The sequence below is a fragment of the Oryctolagus cuniculus genome, chromosome 2, assembly GCF_964237555.1.
Source record: "Oryctolagus cuniculus chromosome 2, mOryCun1.1, whole genome shotgun sequence".
Classification (NCBI taxonomy): Eukaryota; Metazoa; Chordata; class Mammalia; order Lagomorpha; family Leporidae; genus Oryctolagus; species Oryctolagus cuniculus.
In genome coordinates this window covers 131207661-131225883 of record NC_091433.1, presented here as the reverse complement: position 1 = coordinate 131225883, position 18223 = coordinate 131207661, and the positions used below count along the sequence as shown (strand labels likewise).

General features: G+C 47.2%; 1 protein-coding gene across 20 annotated transcripts in view; it reads left to right on the top strand.

Moving 5' to 3' along the window:
* Window positions 1-18223, top strand: part of DYSF (dysferlin) — a 190146-nt gene that overhangs the window by 131816 nt on the left and 40107 nt on the right. For 11 of the 20 annotated variants that reach the window (XM_051842769.2, XM_002709780.5, XM_002709776.5 and 8 more), the window contains one exon: window positions 4221-4283. The exons of the other annotated variants lie outside the window; for them this stretch is intronic. In XM_051842769.2, the coding sequence (XP_051698729.2) occupies window positions 4221-4283 (63 nt within the window). The remainder of the gene's footprint in view (window positions 1-4220; window positions 4284-18223) is intronic. 20 annotated transcript variants of the gene reach the window in all.

Here is an 18223-nt window from a genome sequence, read left to right as displayed (position 1 = left end):
GGGGCACCAGAATATGGGCTCCTAGAGGTCTGTCCACATGGGGAGCGGCGGGGCCTCCCCTCACCTGAACGTGGAGGGCAGGAAGGAGGAGGAAGGAAGACCAGACTGTTCTGATGGAGGAGACTGGGACTCTGCCCTCACTGAGCCCCCTGTCTGATGGAGGAGATGAGCCCCGAGTCCAGAGGGAGCCCTGGCCCTGGAGGAGCCCCTAGCTCAGGGTCTGACTTTGTGTTGTGTTTTGGCTCTAAGATCTGTTTGTCCAACCTGGCTGATGCAGGGCGTTTGCACAGACTGCTCTCATCCACAGCCACTGACACTGGGAGGCCAAGGCGCTCCCAGGTTGACCCTGGAGCTGCTGGGGTCTGGTTCCTGGGGTTTGTCAGTTCATTTTGGCCGTGTTCTCCTGCTCTCTTCCTGCCCCTAGTGCAGATAGAGAGGCCCTGGACTTCTAGAGACTGGAAGGACAGAAAGTCTGGCAGGAGTTGGTTTGGCCTGGCTACTGTTTTTCCCACTGTGCTTCTTGCAGCCTATTTCAACCTCACAGCCGATGCAGCCCCTTTGCTGGCTCACCCAGTCCTGGCTGTCCACCCAGCCAGGGGCTCCTCCTCCAGCTCACACCTGCTCTTGCCAGGTCGGGCGTCTGTCTTGGGCCCTGGCTGTCATCCCCCCCCACTTACTCCCTTCTCTCGGCTCTTGATGCCCCTCGCTGTCATCTGCCTAGGTCCTGGGATAAGCCCACCACACTCGGAGAATGCCTCCTGCCAACCTTCCCTGGTGCTCAGGTCCCCAGCTGGCCCTCAGGACAGAGTGCTCCTGAGGACCTGGGACATGTTTTGGTCCGTGTCAAGATGGCCTGTGCCGGGGCCAACTCACAGTATGTGCAGAATGTAGATCTGTCCCCTTGGCCTCCCATGGCTTGTGGGTCAGGAGCGCTTCTGGGGATGGAGAGGGTGCTGTGTGGGAGGCTGGCCTCTGAGCTCCGTGCTGCTGAGACTGACTGAGAGATGCCTCTGCGCATGCACTTGAACTCCACTGTTTGCCCTTGGTCCGGCTGCTGTCCCACCTATACACTTCAGGTTGGCAGCCCAGGGGTGGGCTGGGACGAGTGTGTGTGGAGTGCACACACAGAGCTCTGCCTCTGCGTGAGAGGTGGGAGAGGAAGGGGGCAGGTGTGTGCATGCTTCTGAGGCTACCAGCAAAACGTCCCTAGCTTGGTGGTGGCGTGGCAGGAATCCTGGCCTTGACTTTTAGCTTTCTAGGGGCAGGCATGAGTGTGTCCTCGGAAGTACTTCAGCCCATGTGGTTCTCTGGTTTAAACAAAGAATACATTCTCTTTTTTTCTCCTGATAAATAAATATGATACACACTCATTATGCATGAGTTCAGAAAATATCGAGAATAAACAAATGGGCATTGCGTCCAACCAGACGTGCACTGTGAGTGCCACCAGCATCTCGCCTCTGGGCTCCCCTTTCCGGCTCCCTCAGTCTCTCTGATTTGGACTCCATGGCCATCTTTAAAACAAATCTGAGGCCTTTGCTTAGTAACCTGTCTGTCTCATTAAACTCATTCTTGATGCTGTGATTAGGAAGATGGGAAGAGAACCGTAAAGGAGAACAGAGCCCGTCACCCACCCCTCCCTACCCCCAGAAGGTCTGGGGCCCAGAGGAGAGATGATGACCTCTGTGTCCTCTCTTGCCCCCATATCGTTCACCTTTGGTGCTAAGAAAGCTTGCAGGGCTGCGGGTGAAGGAGGACCAGGCTCACAGGTGGACAAAGCCAGGTGACATGCTCTGGGCGGGGCCCCAGCAGCTGCGAAGGTGGAGGGAAGAAGCACGGCACGCTGGAGAAAGGGCGAAGGGCCAGGAAGTGGGTGCTAGAGCGGGGCGCTGGAGAGCTGAGGGGCCAGCGGGACGGGGGCTGCCAGGGCAAGGCTGCTCGTCTGAGCCTGGAGCAGAGAGCCTGGGATGGCGTCCCGAGGAGCAAGCCCCAGACCATCCTGTCTTCATTGGCAGTGAGACCCTAGGGTCTCTCGGAGGCCGCTGTGGGACAGGGGTCTCCTGGATTTCTGGACCCAGTGTACTGTGCAGGGGTAAAGGGAAGGCACGGGCTGGGAGCCGAGAGGGGTGTGGCAGGTCTCACACGCAGGCGATTGCACGGCACCGCTGAGGTGCCTCACTGATGCAGCTGCCAGCATCCTGGACTGCTCCGGTCCATGGGTCAGCGTGTGCTGAGCGTCAGGGAGGGGTGCCTGGGGACATCCTCTGGGCCCAGGGGCTCAGAGCTGCGGAGGGAGGAGGGCTCGCCTGGCAGCCAAGAGAGCCTGAGCAGGGACTTGGAAGTGGGACTGTGTGTTTGGTGGATATAGGTAGGAAACATATCTGTGTATGTGGTAGAGACGGGTGTGTGTATGTGTTTGTGTGTGTGTGTGTGTGTGTGTAGTAGATGTATGTGTCTGAGCCCATAGCCCGTATGTGGTATGATTGGGGGTGTGTGTGTGGGTATATGGTAGCGGCGTGTGTGGAGGTAGGGGCCGGGGGAGGGGGGTTGAGGAGGAGCCAGGCCTGGCAGACTTGTGTGGAGGAGGCATCCAAGGGTGGTGCAGACCTGTTCTGCACCCTGCGGCCTGGGTGCTGTGGGGCTGGCGTGCTCCCGTGCCCCCGGGCTCAAGCTAATTTTGAGCCTGCTGCTCCAGTTATAGTCTCTGGGACACCGTGAAGGTGGGAACGCGCCCCAGCAGCAGAGTGGCCAATTATGGCCGAGTCCCAAAGGGGAACGTGTAATTTCTGCAGCCGGACCCGATCTTTGCCGCGCTATGTTTAGCTTTATATTTTCTCCCCTGTGCTCTGGTGAACTGCTGGCTTCTCTCTCACCTTTCTAAAAAAGAACCACATTAAAAATAACAGTAAGGCTTCCGCGGGGTTCAGGATGGGGATGGGAGGGGCAGTGCTGCTGCCTGGTGGGGCCGGTCTCTTCTGGGGGTCCCACGATGCCCAGCGTGGGTTTTGCCTGCTGGGATCTTCCAAAGGCCCTGGTTGAGTACTGTGGGCCGTTCCTCCCTGTGGCCCATGCTCCTGGCTCTGAGTGGCCCCGAGGGAGCACTCGGTGATGCCCCTCCTCAGCACAGGATGGGTCTGGCCTGTGGGTCTCAAGTCCCCTTGCAGAGCTCCATCCCCCACCCTCAGGAGGGGCCCTAGGGTTTCACTGCCAGTGGCGGGAGGACAGCCTGGGGTTTGGCTCTTAGGGATCCCTCGCTGGGCTTCCTGCTCCAGGCCGAGAACTCAGCATCTTGCCCTGGCAGCTCGGGCCCTGCTGGTGGCTGCTCCCGCGCCTGCCTTCTGGCCCATTTGTCCCATGCTTCTCCCTCCCTCTACACCAGCAGCTGCTGGCACTCTGCCCAGCGTGCATCTCCTTGCCTGTCCACCTGTGAGACTGGTCCTCCTCCACCTGGCGCGCCTCCCCATCCCCTGGACTAGTGTCGTGGCCTCTGAAAAGTCCCCAGCCTCCAGTCCTGAGCCCCGGAGGTGCGCTCGGCCCTCGGCCCATAAAACGATGATTAGCAGTGCAGGAAGACTGCGTGCAGGCCAGGAACTGGTGCCGAAGCTTACTTGCAGTAAAGCGTGGCTCACTGCACTTACACAGCTCCTAAAGTCCAAAGACCAAGGCTTTGGGGGCAGCATGGGATGCCCCGGCTCTTGTCCTCCAGGAGACAGAAACAGGTACTTGCACAAGCAGGGGTGGTGTGGCTCAGCTCTTAGAGGAAAGTGCCAGGCAGGATAGGGAATGGGAGCCTCCCTGAGACAGACTGGAAAGGCAGGGAGGGCTCTGTGGTGAGGCGGCCAAGCCAATGGTCCGAGGACAGTAAGGAAGCGGGCCGGAGCCCGGCACTGGCTGAGGCTATTCCGTGGGCTTCACCTGGTAATGGGCTTGCCTGGTCTTCATTGCATTCATATGCACTGTGGCCCTGGGAGGTGGGTATTGTGCCCATTTCCCAGATGAGGATGCCAATTCAGAGAGGTTGGGGGCTTACCCAGGATCATCCAGCTGGTGCTGGGATGAGCTGGGCTTGTTCCATTTGGAAGTATGTGTTCTTCCACGCCGTGTGCTGTCTCCCTGGAGAAGGAGTCGAGGATGCCTGCACGGGAGAGTTCTGTGTCCTAGGGGCTGTCCCTGGCGTGGATTCCCCAAACCTGCTGCTAACCAGCGTGTTTAATTTGTAGCTTGCAGATGGGCTGTCGAGCTTGGTCCCCACTAACACGGCGTCTTCTCCATCCAGTCCTCATGTATGTATCAGGTGCCGCTCTTCGGGCTCCTTAATTTCCCTTGGGGGGCTGGGTCGGGGGAGGGGTCGTCTGCAGGGGGACAGGGGAGGGGGAATCAAGGTGGTATTTTCTGAGCTCTAGCAGCAAATAGCTCCCTTTGCCCTGTGTAGTAACGGAACGGTGGGTAGGTCTCCACAAAGGACAGCCCTGTGTTGTCTCCTGGTGCATCCGAGATTTGCCCCAGTCCTGGGAAGGTGCTAGGTGGGGCAGCATGGACCAGTGGAAGCAGAGAGTATCCAAGTTGCTTCTGACTCCTGGGACCTGGGTGGGCAAGGCAGGCTGATTTTTTCTGTTCCTTCCAGCTGCAATGAAGGGTAGGTGTGACTGAGGGGCTCCAGCTGGCTCCAGGCAGACTCGGAGAGGGCTGGTTGAGCCATGATCAGCTCCTGCATTTCCCAGCCTACCCAAGCTGATTTCCCAGGTGTCATCTGTGTGGGTTGTAGGTCCTCCCTGGGCCTAGGGTGTCTAGTTCTCGGTGTACACTCATGGAATCCCACGCTCATGGCGGGGGGAGTCCCTGACCTGCTGGGGGTGGGGAGGCACAGTGATAGGATCTGACAAAAGGCGGTGAATTAAATCCCACTTGTGGTGTCCAGGAGTGGCATTGCTGGAGTGGGTATCACACAGGTTGCTAACAGGAGGAGATATATATACATATATATATATTACATATATGTATAATTTTACATATAATTTTTCTGGTTTATCATAGGAAACATGGAAAAACACAAAAATGTGTAAGGCAGAAAGTTAAAAGATAAGCACTGTTAAGATTTTGATGTACCTACATTTTAAATTATTTTGTGCACGTGTGCATACCTTTTTCTTTTGCAAAATTGGAATCATATTGTACTTTTTATAATCAGCATTTTAACTTAAAAGTATATTGTGAATGTTTTTCTGTATTTTTATGTTCTTTTAAAAATGGGACTGCATGTCATATGGACGTTCATAAAGTTTTAACTACTCCCTATCATTGGACATTTAATTTGTTAATTTCCACTATTGTCTTATGTTCCTTGGAGGAACTATTTCAGTTTCCTTTTTATAGGCTCAGCCCATTTCTTGTTAAAATTTATTCCTAGGGATTTTATAGCTTTTGCTGCTATTCTAAATAGAATCTCTTTTTCCCCCCTTATGACTCTGACTACTGCTAGCAATATAAGAAAACAAATTTCTGTTTATTTACTTTGAAAAATTAAACGCCTTCCTTCATTCTGAGAGTTGTTAATTGATTCTGTTGGGTTTTTCAGTAGGTAAGATTTTTTTTTCCAAATAATAATAAATGTCACTTTCTCTCTAATATTTATACCTTATCCCTTTTTCCAGAATAGCTGAAAGTATTCCAGAATAATTTCCAATTTGATAATTGAGATGTTAGTGAGCAAACTTATTGAGTCATGATTCTAGAGAATATCTCTACCATTTTCCCATTGATCATGGTAATGAATGATAACGTGAGATAGATGTTTTTTATTTTGTTGAGGTTGTGTCCTGTATTGTTGGTTTAAACATAGCTTTAAAATACGTATGAGGAGTTTGTTTTTATCAAATGTGGTTTGGTATTTATTAAGATGATCATTTTGTCTTCTCTTGCCCTGTTAATATAATGTGTAGTTGTCTTGTATTCCTGGAGTAAACCCAGTTGGTCGCTTGGTCATGGATTACAGTTCACTGTAAAGGAAGATCTGTTATTTAGTGCAATCAAGACAGGTAGTTTATTGGCTGGTTGAAAAACTTAAGCAGGGACGCATTAAAAGTCACATATCCATACCACAAGCATGTTTTAAGCCCCCCCCCCCTTTTTTTTTTTTTTAATTTGGTGTGTTGATTTGTCATGTTATCCTTGGGGAATAAACCACACCTAAAATGCATGACTGTGATTTGTAGCTTTAGGTTTACTCATTTATTTATTTAAGATTTTACTTATTTATTTGAAAGAGTTGCAGAGAAGTAGAACGAGAGCGAGAGAGAGGTCTTCCATTCACTGGTTCACTCCGCAAATGGCTGCAATGACCAGAGCTGAGCTGATCTGAAGCCAGGAGCTTCTTCTGGGTCTCCACACAGGCTAGAGCTGGGCCAGTCTGAAGGCAGGAGCCAGGAACTTCTTCTGGGTGCCCCACATGGGTGCAGAGGCCCAAGCACTTGGGCCAGCTTCTATATACTTTCCAATCCAGAAAGCAGGATTGGAAGTGCAGCATCCAGGACTCGAACTGGCCCCCATATGGGATGACGGCACTGTAGATGGTGGCTTTACCCACTACACCACAGCACCAGCCCCGCTTTAGGTTTATTAAAGTTTGATGGGAACTTAGTGATATGTGCCAAACAAACGAACAAAGCCCAAGTGTAGAATCCTCTTAAAGTTTGATACCCCTGGCACTTTCATCTCTTGAAAAAGTATGAAATGAGTATCTATAAAATCCCTTTTCTACTTAAATTCAGATTTAGTTTTTTTCAGTATGTAACTTATTTATCTAGTTACCTTGTTAGTATATCTGGTCTGAACATGTTTGGGAACAAACACTTTTGAGTGTTGGCAAACCACAACTCACCTGCTGGGGCTGCAGTGGACACGCTGGGCTCCTAACTGTGGTCACATTGCTGCCAGACACAATGTAAGGAAAGCGTTTATTAATCCCAGTTACAGGGAAGTTTGAAAGGACAGCTACTATATATTACTGAGCCATGCTTGCTGTTACTTAGGTTTTTGCATTCCTATTAATAAGAATTCCTTTCAAGCTGTCTCTGTTACCCGTGGGTCTCAACGTTTCAGTTCCATGAATTATTTTTCAGGTGACTCTGTGCTCTTGAACAGTCACTATGGCATGAAAAGGATGGTTTCTTGAAGTCTTAAATATGCACCAGAGCCGCTCTTTAGGAGTCTGACTTCTGCAGTAGGAAGTTGCATGCTATAAACATTTTAATAGTCTTGCTTTACATACAAGATGTGGAATAGTATGAATCAACACAAATTAAAAATGTAGCCTAAAAGATAGTGATCAAGTGAATTATATATGTGGTTTAGCTGATTAACGAAATCCCCATCATATTTTCTTGACTGATTTTATATTGTGTGAGGTTTGAATCATATACAATTTTTAGGAATGCATATCTTATATAACTTTTTAAAAATTGTTTTAAAAAGATTTTTATTTATTTATTTGAGAGATAGTGTTAGACAGTGAGAGAGAGAGAGAGAGAGAGAAAGGTCTTCTGTCCGTTGGTTCACTACCCCACATGCCACAACACCAGTCCCAGTTTCTTTAATTTCTAGACTGGGTTTTGAACTCTCTTGCTCTGAAATTCCTGTTGCATAGATTTTAGATATCTTGGGTTATCACTTCAACCCTCTTGTTTAGACAAAATATTTGTCTACATTTTTAGGTCAACAAGAAAGGACGGGCCAGTTTACGATGATGGGAATTCAATGGTTACCTATGTGGGAAAAAGTAAAATCTAAGCTCTACCTCACAGTACACATGTGTACACACACACCCACACATCAATTCCACATGAAATAAGTACTGAAATGTGAAAAGCAAAACTTTAGGATTTTCAATTAGCTTTTGCTCATGTATAAATGAAATTGATTCTCATATGCTGATCTTATATCCAGAAGCTTTGCTGAATTCTTATTAATTCTGTTAATTTGTGGCTTATCTTGGCTTTTCTGTGTAACCAGTGGTAATTTGTGATTAATCACAGTTTTGATTCTTCTGTGTATGTGTTAGTTCTTTTTCCTTTTTATTGTATCCTGTTCTTGTCTTATTGCACTGGATAGGACTTCTAGTTGGATGTTTCATGTAGCTAATTATAGAGCACATTCTTTTCTGCCCCTAACTTGAAAGTGAGTAAGTTTTTGTGTCTCGCCACTGAATGTGAAATTTATCTGGTGAATCGTTGTTATAATGAATATTGTAAAATTCCGTTGATTTTGTTAAATGTTTCTATTGAGTAATTACATGACCTCCTTCTTTCTTTGAGCTGTTAATGTGATTAATTAATAGTTTTTTTTTTAAGTGCCTAAACTACTTTGCATTTCTAGAACAACCTAATTTGGTCATAAAGTATGACCTTTCTGCATTGCTGGGTTTAGTTTGCAAATAAATAAGTTTTTTTCTATATCAATTTTTATGGATGAGAATGGCTTGAAATTTCTCTTTTTCATACTGTTTCTTCAGGTTTTGGTATCTAGGTAATAGTAATCCTATAAAGTGATTTGGGGTACATATGCTTTTTCTAGTCTCTCAAAGAATGACATAAGATGGCCATTATCTGTGTTTAAATGTTTGTGGATTTCACTTGTAAAACTGTCTAGACTCAATAATCTTCTTGGGGATACTTTAAACTGCTAATGCCATTTTATCAATATTTAGAGGACCCTTGAGATTTTCTGTTACTGTGTGATTCACTTTTGGTGATTTATATTTTATAGATGTTTATCCATTTCATTCTAAAATATTGGCATAAAATTTTTCATAATAACCTCTTAAATTTCAAAAAAATAATTCTCCATCTAGTTATACCTCTTTTCATTCCTAAGATTTTATTTTTACTCTGGTCAGACTTTGTCAGATTCTTTTTTTTTTTTTAATAAGTTGGTTTTTTTTTTTTTTTTTTTGACAGATAGAGTTAGAAGTGAGAGAGAGAGAGAGAGAGAAAGGTCTTCCTTCCATTGGTTCACCCCCTAAATGGCTGCTACGGCTGGCACTATGCTGATCTGAAGCCAGGAGCCAGGTGCCTCCTTCTGGTCTCCCATGCGGGTGCAGCAGCCCAAGTACCTGGGCCATCTCCATTGCCTTCCTGGGCCACAACAGAGAGCTGGACTGGAAGAGGAGCAACCGGGACTAGAACCTGGTGCCCATATGGGATGCCGGTGCTGCAGATGGAGGATCAACCAAATGAACCAAGGCACCGGCCCCATCAGATTCTTTTCAAGAACTCAATTTTTAGTTTTTCTTTATTGTTTCCTAACTTTCTAGTTTGCTAATTTCTTTTCATTTCCATCCTTTTTCTTTTAAACTCTGTGTAAACATTTAGGGCTATAAAATTCCCTCTAAGTACTGCTGTCCCACAATTTTTGACAAATACTATTTTATTTTCTATTTTGTCCCCCCCCCCCCCCCCCAATTTCTGTTATTTCATTTTGACACCTGAGTTGTCTCAAAATACATTTTGGAAGTCCTTTTATTTAAGTTATCTTTTTGATGTTTTCTTGCTAATGTGTACTGTGGTCCAGAGTATATAGTCCTAGTATAGTGATACTTAGAAATGACATGATACCTGCTTTATGGCCTAATAATTGGTCAACTTTTATTACTGTCCTGTTTATGCTTGGAAAGAATGTATATTCTCCAAATACATAGAATGTGTTCATTTATAATGGGACTTATTAGTTGTGTTATCTTTCTTTTTTTAAAGAGAATTATTTTATTTATTTGAAAGACAGCTACAGAGAGAGGTAGAGCCAGAGAGAGAGAGGTCTTCCATTCCACTGGTTCACTAAAAATGACCACAACGGCCAGAGCTGAGCTGACCCGAAGCCAGGAGCCAGTAGCTTCTTCCAGGTCTCCCACTTGGGTGCAGGGGCCCAAGGACTTGGGCCATCTTCTGCTGCTATCCCAGGCCATAGCAGAGAGCTGGATTGGAAGAGGAGCAGCCGGTGCTCGAACTGGCACCCATATGGAATGCTGGCTCTGCAGGCTGGGGCTTTAACCCACTGCGCCACAGTGTCAGCCCCAGTTGTGTTATCTTTTAAAAAATGTTTATTTTACTTATTTGGAAGAGTGACAGAGAGGGGGAGAGAAAGATCTTCCATCTTCTGGTCACTTCCCAAATGGCTGCAATGACCAGGGCTGGGACCAGGCCGAAGCCAGGAGCCTGGGACTCTCTCTGGGTCTCCCATGTGAGTGGCAGGAACCCAAGCACTTGGTCCATCTTCTGCTTTCCCAGGTGCATTAGCAGGGAGCTGGATTGGATATGGAGCAACTGGGACTTGAACCCACGCTCATATGGGATGCTGAGATTGCAAGTGGCAGTGCCACAATGAAGGCTCCTAATTGTGTTGTTCAAATCTATGCTCCTTTTGATTTTTATGTACATGTGATTTATCAGTTTCTGAGAAAGGTGTATTAAAACATCCTGTTTTGATGTGACATTTGTCAGTTTTTCCTTGTAATGCTGTCTACTTTTCTTTTATCTAGTTTGTGATTGGTTATTGGGCACAAACAAGTTAGAATCCTTAGTTTCCTGGATCATTGGATCTTTTAATAACGTGTAGTAGCTTTGCCCTGCTTCCTTTTAAAATCTGTGCTAGAAAGTTTTTCTTAAAGTTGTTTCACTCACGTTAATGTGTTGCACCAGGATGCTCTCTGTCTTTAAAGGACATGTTTGTTTATTTGAAAGGCAGAGTTAGAGTTTTTCTATCTGCTGGTTTACTCCCCAGATGGCTACAGTGGCTGAGGCTGGTCCGGGCTATAGCCAGCAGTCTGGAACTCCACCCAGGTCTCCCATGTGAGTGACAGGGGTCCAAGTACTTGGGCCATCTTCCACTCTTTTCCTAGGTGCATTAGCAGGGTGCTGGACCAGAAGTGCAGCAGCCAAGACTAACTGGCATGGACGTGGGGATGCCAGCATTGTAGGCGTGGCATAACCTGCTGTTTCCCACGTGGGCCCCAGCAGTAGTCCTGGTTTTCTAGTTGATCTTCGTGCCTTAAGCTTTTCCGTGAGTTTGTTTTCGATGTTGTCTCCTCTGACAGCAAGTACATGAAGTCCGCTTTTTAGAAGTACTTTCTGAAAATCATTGCTGACTTGTGTGGGTTTATTTCTGCTGCCTTATTTTGTATCAGCCCTTTCCTTTTTTTCCTCCCTTCATTTTTTCTTCCTTTTTGGATTGAAAAATCCCTTTCTCTTTTTTCATTCCCCCTTCCGTTTTTAGCTTCAGAACTTACCTTGTTCCTATTCCCTTGGTGATAGTACAGACATTTTAACATGCATGTTTGATGTAGAAAAGCCTAGTTTTAATTGGTGCTTGTAGCTGTTTCTAGACTGTTACAAGGAACTTAGACTGCTTTCCCTCTAATCACCTACCAATGTACAAACATGTGCTTGATATTTTCATTCCAAATTCAAAAGCTAAATTTTAAAAGCATTATTACTTTTTAAAAATATTCAGCTGGAAATATTTTTAATTAGGCATTTTTGATTCATATGTAATACATCTTCATGGGATATAGTGGGTGATTTCAACACATGCATACAGTGCAAACTTATTAAAATATGCCAAAATACATTCTAATTGTCCTCAATAGGTTCTTCTACATAACCCTATTCATATTAAAATTATCATTTTTCAATTTTCATTTATTTGAAAGAGTGACAGGGGACGGAGAGAGGGAGGGAAGGAGAGAGAGATCTTTCGTCTGCTGGTTTGCTCCCCAAATGCCTGCTATAGCTGTAGCTGGGCCAGGTTGAAGCCAGGAACCTGGAACTCCTATGTGGGTGGCAGGGGCCCAAGTAGTTGAACCATCGTCTGCTGCCTCCGGGGGTGCACACTAGCAGGAAGCTGGATTGGAAGTGGAGGTGGGACTGTACCCTGGGCACTCTGATACGGGATGCAGGTCTCCCAGGTAGCAGTTTAACCTGTACCACGACCGCCACCCTCAAATTACTTTTAAAGGAATCTACTTTTAGCTGTGCCGTGTTTACTGTTTGTGTGTGTGTGTCAGCCTTCCTCCTCCTGGGACCATTTCCGTCTTCCTGAAGCAGAGCCCGTTTAGCTTCCTGCAGTCAGGGCCCCTCTGTTACACATGCTCTCACTTTTTAATTGCCTGGAGATGTTTTTGTCTCACTCTTACTCTGGAAGACACTAGTTTCACTGTCAGTTACTTTCTGTCACCTCTGTCTTCTGGCTGCCATGGTGTTATTCTCTTCCTAAGTCTGAGGACTTTTTGTTAATGTATTACTTCTGGGGAGTTCTCAATCATTCTCTCTTCAGATATTACAGATCCCCCATTCTCTCTGCATGACCATCTCTATTCTCCAAGTCAGTTAAGCTTTCTTTCATATTACCTGCTTCTTTTTGTTGCACTGTGGCTAATTTCTGAAGATATATCTTCTAGTTCAACAAGTATTTTTAGCTATTTCTAGTGTTCTATTTAACTCCATCTTTTGGTTTCAACTATTTTTATTTCTCAAAGTCCACCTCCCCCCATCTTCTTGTTTCTCTTCAAAGGTCCCTTGTCCCTTTTTCTGTATTTTTAATGCCTTTTATTTCTTTAAATATTCCCCTCTCCCACCCCCAAAGCCCCACTTCTGACCATTCTGATCCCTGTCGTCCTGGCAGGTTTGAGTTTTGCCTCGGTTGGCTCGAGCTGGCTCTTGCTCATGGTGTCTCGCTCCTTATGTGTTTTTCTATTTTTTGATTGTGAACTCATGTTCCTTGGAACTTTGTCTGAGAATTCCTTGAGGCCTGGATGGAAGTCACATTCTTCCAAAGAGTGTGTGTGTTTACTTTCACCACATGCCTGGAGACACTACAAACCCAGATTCACTTACAACTAAATGTTCAGCTTGTGGCTTTTGGGTCCCTTAGTATGCATTCTGGCTCCTTGGTTCTTTGGGATTTTTCCTTTCTCATCTGCCCTTAAGGATTTTCTTTACATTCCCATTAACTCAGTCATGCATTTAAAGTGGATTTTAAAGATATATGTTAATTTAGGTCTTCTTTCTTGGAGGGTTTCTCTGGTTGTCTGGGTTGTCATTTTGCTGGAAATCAAAGCCTTTGCTGTAGTTTTAAGTTGGACAGTCGTGTTGCTCATCAAGCAGGTTTTCTGTCCTTCAGGGCCGCATTTGTGAACAGAAATCAACAGCTTGTTTGCTTCTGGTTCTCATTCAGCTCTTCAGCATAGCATTTGTCTTGTTTCTCAGCTTATGCTTTTATTTTGCACCAGAAGATGTTCTCTCTGTGTTTTGGTTGGCCTCGGGGAGGGAAGTCCTTGCTTGTCAAGTGCTGGGACAATAGCTAGATTCTGTCCGTTAACACATGGCCCCTTCTAACGCCACACTCAGATAAAAGGGAGAAGGAAATAGTTTAGATTTGCTGTAGTGTTTCTTTGCCAGTCAGAAGTCCAGGAGGGTGGGAGAGGGAAGAGGAGTCGGACCCTCCCCTGGGGCTTTCCCCCTGGGCTGCAGTTTGTTTGCTGCATTTGTGGTGGTGGTCAGGTGTTATCCAGAGTGCTGTGGGCGCCTCTGTGGGAGTTTAAAAGTAAGGAGAGTCGCTCCCAGCAGACCCACGGCCCAGCAGTGTCCCTTTCGGGAAATTTCTGTAGTCTTGGCTGAGCGCATTCTTAACCTGGTGGGTTCAGACACTTGCTGGGCTGGTTTTTTTCAGGGTTGGAGGCACGTTGTTTAAACTTCTCAGCCGAGGCTACGAGTTTACGAGTTCACAGTAAGCAGGAGGTCTGCCCGGGGCATGTGACCCTGGACGCTGGCCAGCCCTTGCTTTCTCTATGGGCTCCGCAATTGGGAAGACGGATTGCTGGAGACCAGACAGAAGCCAGAGTGAGCCGAAGAGTCTCTGTGACTGATCATCTGTTTCCAGAGGCAGTGCTGGTCCCTGGCCTAGGCTTCCTGTCCGCCGAGGCGCTGCTCTAGACAACTGTCCTCGTTCAACCCTCACTGCTCTTTCTGGACCTGTCCGTTCCTTCCTCACTGACCTGTTCTTTCTCTAGATGTAGGCAGGCACTCGTCCCACTTCCGGTTAAGGCTTAGTGGAGAAGGCATTTTTCCCTGTTGAGATGATGTCGTCTCTCCTTGCTCTGACCTGCTCTGCATTTATTTCATGGTAGATTCTCCAAGGGCAGCCCCATTGCCCTTAATGCCAAGTCTTTTTTTGGGTTGGGTAGGGGGAAATGCCTCATTGCGACTCCTGAGTACTGACAATTTACCCCAAGACTTTGAAGCAGAGCTTTTCTGAGCCAAGGCATCAATTACAGGGTGTGGCTCCCAAGTGAGGAAGCGTTTCCAGAAGGCATCCGGGGCAGCTGGCTCTGAACTTCATGGTTGCACCTCTGGAGGAGTCTCTCAGCATTCATGCTGTTACCTGCACTTGTGCACGTGTCAAGTGTGCTAATTGGGAAGATGCTCGGGTTCTCCTCCTGTGGGTTTCCTGGGGACGTGTATTGGGCCATGTTGGGTGAGTGGGAATGACGGTATGTGCTCGAGCGTCCCAGACCTCTGCTCCCTTACGAACGTCTCTGGTTTAGATGTGTTGCCGGTGAAGCCCGCCTACCCCCAGGCCCGCTAGTTCTGATGAGGGAGGTTTGATGCCCGTCACCGGTGGAATCTGGACCTTCCTTTGTGACTCATTCTTTCTCTCATTTTCTCAGAGCAAATACAAATCGCCCATCAAATGACAAGTGAAGGCACAGGGGAGGCGAGGGAGGGAAATCAGAGCTGCAATCTGTTAGCTATTTGGAGTAATTGGTTATTTGCTGTGTTTGCTGGTTGGGAAGCAGAGCACATACTTTACGGTCTCTCCTGTTACGGGGGCTGGAGTCACCCGCCGATATTGGATCCTTGTTGCTGGAGCCCTTGGCTCCGGGCGCCTTTCCCCTGCTTGGCATTCCTGTGGTCTCCTTGGGGGTGCACCCCTCCCCTCCCCCCCATGCTCACTGCAGGGGGGACAGCCCGGGGTGAAACTTGTCTGGCAAACTCCAGGGCCCCATCAGGGAGGAGGAGGCCCCAGCTCCCTCCGAGCAGCCCTCCCTGCCTCTGCCTCCACCTCTACCCCAATCCTGCCAGGACCCCTTCCCCAAGTGGCTTTAGAGAGCAAAGGTTCATCTTCCTACAGGGACATTCTCCAATTTCTATGATAGTCTCTGGACAGGAAGTCCTCTCCAGGATCTATGGTGATGCCTTCCTATTGCCATTGGTCCTGTCTCCCCTCTAGACTGGGTCCAACCAGCACTTGGAAGCTGGTGCAGCTCACTGCTGAGTGCAGCCTATTCTGAGGGGACTCGAGGAAGATTATGAACCTAGCCCGTGTCTTCAACACCCCTCGACACTAACTGAGGCAGAGGAAATCAGGGTGAATTAGTAGCCAGTTCAACATAGCAAATATTTGAAAAGCAATGTGATTTTGCGTATGAAAATGCATGTAGTAACTAGAAAGGCAATTGACTTTGGCACATGGTGGGCTCCCCCCAAATCCTTTCAAAATTGAATTTAAGATCGCTAATATTAGTGTCTGTAGTTTGATGAATGTTTCTGCAGTCCTGGGACGTCCTTCAAAAATAGTTTTTCTCTTAAGTAGTTTGTTGGAACTCTTGTGAAGCGAAACTGTCTGCGCAAGCAGAATGAAGGCAGGGTAAGCTTTCGCCCAGGCCCGACTGGAATCATCACAGATTCTGAATGAGTGGTGTTTCATTGCTTTCTCCATAGATTTGAAGGATCTGATGGGATCTTCTTTCACTCAACCTCTTGAATAGAATCTGATCCTCCAGGCTTTCTGCGTGGGTGTATGTGGTCATGCGGCCCTCATGAGGATCAAGTCAGGGGCCAAGTGTCTATCTTGGGCTCCTGATTCTGGGAAAAGTTAGTGAGCCAGGACTCCCCACAGGGCCCCCACCCCATGTGAATCCTCCCCCTGAGATGGGCCGAGTGAGAGGATCAGGACTCTCAGCATCTGCTTGACTGCTGGGTTGGGCACACTCGCCAGGCCTGTGGAAGCAGTGGGGCGCCTTGGTTAAAGATCTTCCCTTCCCGTCTCTGCCGATCAAGCTTGGAGCCAGAGCCTGCAGAGTTATAATACCCTCAACAGACAACAAGGCTGGACAACAGCGAGTGTCAACAAGAGGGTGAAAGCCCAGTGTTCCACTTGTGGAAGTAATTAAGCACTTTCTGTTATGAGTGTGTAGAGTTCTGCTGAATCAACATGGTAGCTGACCGTGGGCATATGTCTGTGTGGTTTCAGGGGGCGCGAGCGGTTTGTAGGCTTGGGGTGGGGTAGGTCTGAAGTCAGGGTACTTGCATATCTGAGGGTTTGATCTACGTGTAGGCATGAGTACTTGGACATTACATATGTGTTTGTACTTATGTATGTGTGAGCAGATAGTCTGTTTCTCAAACCTTGGGCTATTAAAGAATTTGAGGAATAATCCTATTGTTATTCCAGTCAACACAGCTGTTGTGCTTGGAGTGGAAGTATTGGGACTCAAACTGATGATGCTAGCAGCATCAACAAGAACATTTATCATGACAGCTTGACAGGTCATAGAATACCCTCACAGATACCAACTCAGAGCTTCACAATAATTCCAGTGTTGGATCGTTATTATTATCTTGATGATCATGATTTATACTAAGAGAGAAATTACTTTACTTTCAACCCTGTCTGGAATATTTACTTCTCGATTGACATAGGCAATGAAGGCCTGCTTAAAATCATAAAAAAAAAAAAAAAATAACCAGAGACTCCTGCTTTATACGCAGCTGTAGAGTTCCATGTAGTGACCCAGAGTTTAACAACATAAGCATAGGCATCAATGAATTTGACCAGAAACTTTTCTCTTTGATTCAAGTGGTCATCCTGGGAGAGGATATCAATTCTGCCCCTGCTCCTGCCCCCGTCTTGACTTCAGAGTTAGGATTGTTGCTGACAATGTTGCTCTCCCTGTTCCTGAAATGTGTTAGGCCCACTGAATGATGATGGGAGAGTAAATGTTTGGAATGTGCCCTGCTGATTTGAGTCTTTGGAGGGATTAGGGTGCCCATTAGCCTGGATCAAGCTGAGAGAAACAAGTCTTTGTTACCTGGCCCTGGTTGCTGAGGAACTGAATGTTGGCTATTAGCTGAAATTGCAGAGGCTTCCAGTCTGGCTTGGTTGGCTTGGTTGGCTGACTGGGTGATGAAGGGTCTTGGAGCATGGGCATAGGAGGATAATGTTGTAATGGCCAGCCTTCTTATTGAAGCCTGGGATGACACGTCAAAAATCAAGCCTTTTGCATTTCTTCCCCTCCTTGCCATGTTCAAAGACTAGATGCCTAGCTCTTGCAGAATGAGGTCAAGAACAAACTCGGAATTGGAGAACATAGGCCATTTGCCTTTCGGAGCTGTGGAGTATGAGACTCCACTCATGTCAGAAGGGTAGTTGGCTTTGACACATCTGGGTTAGGATATGGAAGAGCAGCCCTGTTTCTCGGGGTTGGGGGGCTGTGCTTGTGGGTATGCTAACTTATTCTTGGACTTTCTGGTGGAGAGAAGGAAGAAGTAGACTCGAAACAACTCCATCAGAAGTCAGATTAGTGTATTAGCAGGAATAATATTTTCATCCTTAAGTGTGTTAAAGATAGAACTATTTTTTTTCAGTAAGTCAACTTGATCTCTCCTTGGAGCCCACATTTTTTCCTGATGACAGGAAAGTCCTGGTAATCTTCAGCATTTTAGGGTTAAATTTCATCAGTTTGGGCTTTCTTTTATCTCCCTCACCCTCCCCTCCTCCCCTCATCCAGACTCTGGGCTGGGCTTCCATAATGTCATGAGCTCCATGGAAGGGGATCCTTGGTCGTGCGTCCACTCTGACATCTGTGTTGCGTCTGCTCACCATCTCATCATAGCCCCAAGGTCCTTCAAGGTCTCCTTCCTCTTTCCCTCTCTGTTAGCTTTGCAAGCCCTTTCTGGGAGTGGAAGAGGTGGGCAGCTCTCCTGTGACAACTGGGGTTCACAGGAAATGTCTTCTCTGTGGCGCGCTTGCTGTGATACCAGCGCAGCCACCTTCTGTCAGGTGTCCAATGCCCCAGTTCCCCTGGCGACCTCTGGGTGGCGCTGCTTTCTGATCCCCACAAGTGTGCATCCAGGGGCGAGAAGTGGGATGCCTTATCAGAAACCACAAGTGTCCA